Source organism: Benincasa hispida, unplaced genomic scaffold, assembly GCF_009727055.1.
Source record: "Benincasa hispida cultivar B227 unplaced genomic scaffold, ASM972705v1 Contig123, whole genome shotgun sequence".
In the NCBI taxonomy this organism is placed as follows: domain Eukaryota; kingdom Viridiplantae; phylum Streptophyta; class Magnoliopsida; order Cucurbitales; family Cucurbitaceae; genus Benincasa; species Benincasa hispida.
The window spans coordinates 859,311-863,937 of record NW_024063779.1 but is presented as its reverse complement, the minus strand read 5'-3'; the positions used below and the strand labels follow the sequence as shown (position 1 = coordinate 863,937).

The following is a 4,627-nucleotide window of genomic DNA, read 5'->3' as shown; positions in this document are numbered from 1 at the left end:
GTCGTGGAAGGTGGCTATGAGGGTTTTCAGAGATGGCAGTTGGAGTTGGTTAGAAATAGTCACCAAAGGTGGTGGTTGAAGTTGGTCGACAACGGTCGAAGTTTGGCCAAAGTCGTGGCCAAAAGTTCATTGACAGGGTCGCCAGACGTTGAGACTAAAGGTGGCTAGTGATGGTCGTCGAATGTGGCCGATGGTTGCCAAAGGCGATGTTTGAAAATTGGTCAACAAACTTCCTAAAATAAATTAGAAAAAAAGTGTAATTATTCAAACCCATGAGAAATAGTGTAGGGCTTCCTAAATCCTTGTCACAAACAAGATTTGGGCTTAGAATACCCAAACCATCCCCATATCAACCCTTGAAACAAACACCCCTTAGGGGTTAGATTGATGAAATTAAAAGTTTAAGAGTGTGATTGTAACAAATCCTATAGTATAGGGGTGGATTGTGCAATTTTCTTTAAATTTAATAATAAAAATAATAATTCCTCTCTCTCTCATCATCTCACTCCTCTTCTTCCATAAACCCTTTTCTCCCTCATTGTCATCTTCCTCATCTTCCATTTTTCTTAAAGGGAGTATTTGGAGAGTTGAGTTGATAGTTATTGTAGTGCGTGAGTTATAATAATTTATGTTTATTTGATGTATGAATTTGTTTAGTACCTCTAGAAAGTAGAAACTTTTAAATGCGTCTATAATAAGACTCTAAATTATCATTTTTGGAAAAATTCTTATAAGTAGTGATAACTTTTTGCTATAAATGTAGGTATTTTTTGGATTTTTCTATATTTCAAAAGACTTATCACTATGTGAATTCTCACACACATGTAGACTTTGTTCAAATATCATATATATAACGAATTGGCAATATATTATTGTAAATAAATAAACAAGTTAATTAATTTTAATATATAAAAATATTGAAGATTAGTTAAGAAGCTATTTTATTAAGTTTCCATTTGGTTTTGGGTTTTTGTTTTTGAAAACAAAGTCTATTTCATCCATATTTTTTATTCTTATTTGTATATTTCTTAATTATTATGATTGAATTTTTTGTCAAATTCTAAAAAAAAAAAAACTTTTTGAAAGCTACTATTCTTAGTTCTCAAAATTTAATTTAATTTTTTAAATCATAGATAAAAAGTAGAAAACAAATGAGATAGTAATATTTATGGATTTTTATTTTTAAAAACAAAAACAAAAAACAAAATGGTTAGCAAAGAAGAAAATTTGACAATTAACAATGAAGTTTACTTTTAAGATTCCATTTTTTTTATTTAAGGGAAAAAAAATCATTTTTACAAAGAGTGTACAATTTTCAAATTTTGTTCTCCAGATAAGTGCATTTAACCCAAAGATCTGATCTCTGTCTTCTCTCTGGGTTTTTAGGGTTCCGCGGAAAGAAATTGAAAATGCAGCTGACACTTGAATTTGGGTAATTATCTCTCTCCTTGAATTTAATATTCACGTCGCCTGTCGAATCTTACTTGGAAGAAAAATTTCCCAGTTGTTTGTTTAGTGAGATACAGGGCAAAAATTTGTGATCCTCGAACACAGATTTTCAATGGCTTTTGTTTCCGGGGAGGTTGGAAATCAGAAGAGACATTGCATTCTATCGTGTTTTTATCTATTTTCGAAGCTCACAAACTTGAATTGCTCTAACAATGGTCATCCGTATAAGATTGGCTTTTTTTTCTGAATTTGAGCCAACTCTTAAGCTCATAAACCTTGTGATTAATGAGGTATCATGATATTGATGTAGGGGAATATTTTTCTAGGGCTGGCTCCAGGGAAGAAAAGATCGACTATTGGATCTAATTGTTTGTGTTTAGTTATCAATAATTCAAATTTTGCACGCATTCTGGAGGATGTTGGAATCAAAAGATAATTTTGTTTGAATATCCAGTTACTTCATTGCCTCCATGTTGTGGTCATTCCGGTTTTGTTCGTTCGATTAACTTTTTTTTCCCTTATTTGGAAGCATGCTGCAGGTTTAAACTACGCTCAGTTCTTATTTCATTGTTTATATATAGATTGGAAAGCTACTATCTGTGTTTGGTGAAGCTTGTTGGATGAATTGTATTGTTTGCTATAACCATTATGTATATCAGATGTAATTGCATATGTTGCAGCAATTCATCAGTGTCTGGTGGTGGTGGCTACTTTTTGTTTCGTGCATTTTTTACAGTGCTTGCATTTTTTGACTCCATCAGTGCCCTCTCTTTCCTCCTCCCCCACCAAAACCGAAAAAAGAAGGAAAGTAAATAAATAGTATAGCAGTGTCTTCACTATTGAGTAGCCTCTTCTGCAATATTAGAAGTGAGCCATTCCATATGCTTCTAGATTGCATTTTAATAGAATCTTTTATGAATGTTGTTAAAGTGTTGATATAATATAAAATTTACCTTCACTCGTCCGTTTAAGCTTTTGACTCAATTGATAATTTAACATAGTATTAGAACAGGAGGTCTAAGAGATCTTGTGTTCAAATTATATCCTCTCCGGTCAGTATTGATTTTCATTTATTGAGTTTTCTACAAATTTCCAAGCATACTAGTGAGGGGGAATGTTTAGTATTGATATAATATTAAATTTATCTTCCCCCATTAATTTAAGCTGTTGAGTCCGTCGGTGATTTAACAAAGGTAAAGGGTGAAGATAGGTGAAAGGATAAATATATTGATCAAGGCGCATTTACAAAAGAATGTTATTTACTGTTTCAGCTAGTATTGATATGATGGACATGACAGTAATATTAACGTTTAAATGCAGTGGGGGATTGGAGTTACTATGTGACTCTGTGAAGATCCATAATGTCAGCATTGATCCTGAAAATGGAGTGGGAAAGGTAAATGATATTTTTCAACTAGTTAATGAAAGATCCTAGTCAATATCAGATTCATATTTGTGTGTTTCATCCCTCTGTTTATCGAGCAAGTTTAATGTTTTCTTTTAACACCGTTCTCAGTTAATTATGAAAGATTTACTCTCTTGGGTTCGTACTAACCTGATCAAGGAGCGGCCAGAAATGTTTATGAAAGGCGACACTGTGTAAGTTGTGAAAGAAACATCTCGTTGATTTATCATTTTATATTGTTAGACAGGTTTAATAATATGCAAATACTAATGAATGAGAGGAGAACGTGAAAGTGGGAAGCAGAAATTTTGTGAAGAATTGTGAGTTGTAATAAATTTGTAGCTGATTGTGTGATGGTTTCAAATGTCCTGCAGAAGACCTGGTGTTCTGGTGCTTGTAAATGATTGTGATTGGGAGCTTAGTGGGCAGCTTGACACAACATTGGAAGAGAAAGACGTGGTAGTGTTCATATCCACCTTGCATGGAGGCTAGCTTTATCAGGAATTTGTCCTTTTCAGATTGTATCTACTAAATAGTTGTCTGACATAATATAGTACTTGGGCATTTTAATCTTAAAAATCTGTATTTTTCTGGACATTCGTCCCACCGATATGGACATTATTATCTTGAAATATATACATGGTAATCCTGGTCAGATTTTGCTCTGAGGTTTGTGAAATCATCTATTTAGGTGAATATTCATGTTGAATACTGAATAGATTAGAAGGAAGGCTATATTATTGGAAATGACTCTTTAATCTTAGGGTTTTTTTTTTTTTTTTTTTAAATTTTTTTTTATTAAGGCAATGTTCTCTCATTTACCATTAGGTCAATTCATAATGGTTAATTTATTTTATTATTTTTTTTTCCAGAAGCTCAATTTTATATTAATCTTTAAAATCTATCATGTTCTAGTTCACGAGTCTGCTTATGTCTGCATTCTTCTACAGTAACACATTTTTCATTCTTGATGGATATCTTAGGTGGGGTTGTTGCTTATCTTTAAAATCTTTTAGCCAAGTCTTAATTTTTGTTTGTGGAATGTGTGTAAGAAGGTTCTTTATTTTTGTTTGTAGATCACAATGGGAGTAAAGTACAAATAAAAATAGTCAACAAACAACCATCTTAGTATTCTGATTTCAATGAAAAGGTTAATGAAATGGTGTTTAAGAATGGTTAAAATGAAAGTTATGAAATCGAAACGATAGAAATATGATTGAAAGTAATTATATAATTTTCAAGTAGAGAGGGAAATTCCTTTTCCACCGGGATGAGCCTCATTTAAATGATGGGATTAACACTCATGGGAACAATGAATTTTGAATGTTGCTCATCATCAGTGGACATATTTAAGTTAAATTATATGTGTAGTGAATTATTAAAAATTCTTTAATAGAAAATCTTTTTAATATTTTCAGAAACTATTAGATACAAAATTTAGAGACCAATTAGATATTTTAAATATTTAAAGACCGACTAGATATTAAAAATTTTTAATCTATTAACACAATAAAAAGTTCTAAAAACGTCCGTAGGTGCATATTTTGTTGCATAAAAGTCGTAAAAAGACATTATACATATTTACTTTTAAAAACAAATTTGACAGGAAAAAAAAACCAAAGTTTGATTCAGAAACAATTTATCGAAGAAGCATTTAATTTTTTGCTAGCATTTGGTTCTCACAATTTTGGAATGATTTTAATGAATTGTCTCTCGTAATGTCAGCCAAACCATCATTAGGACATAAAACTAGAAAATAAATGATCAAGTAAA

General features: G+C 31.4%; 1 protein-coding gene across 2 annotated transcripts; it reads left to right on the top strand.

The window, feature by feature from the left end:
• The first annotated feature begins 1,279 nt into the window (after positions 1-1,279).
• LOC120068855 (ubiquitin-related modifier 1 homolog 2) lies at positions 1,280-3,522 on the top strand. 2 transcript variants are annotated; one of them, XM_039020495.1, is made up of 4 exons: positions 1,280-1,432; positions 2,770-2,845; positions 2,966-3,048; positions 3,229-3,522. In XM_039020495.1, exons 1-4 carry the CDS (start codon positions 1,410-1,412, stop codon positions 3,344-3,346), a joined length of 300 nt encoding a protein of 99 aa, XP_038876423.1. In that variant the 5' UTR covers positions 1,280-1,409; the 3' UTR covers positions 3,347-3,522. The 2 variants fall into 2 exon arrangements, with proteins under 2 accessions (XP_038876423.1, XP_038876424.1); XM_039020496.1 differs by lacking the exon at positions 1,280-1,432 and having other exon boundaries at positions 2,720-2,845.
• Positions 3,523-4,627: the final 1,105 nt, after the last annotated feature.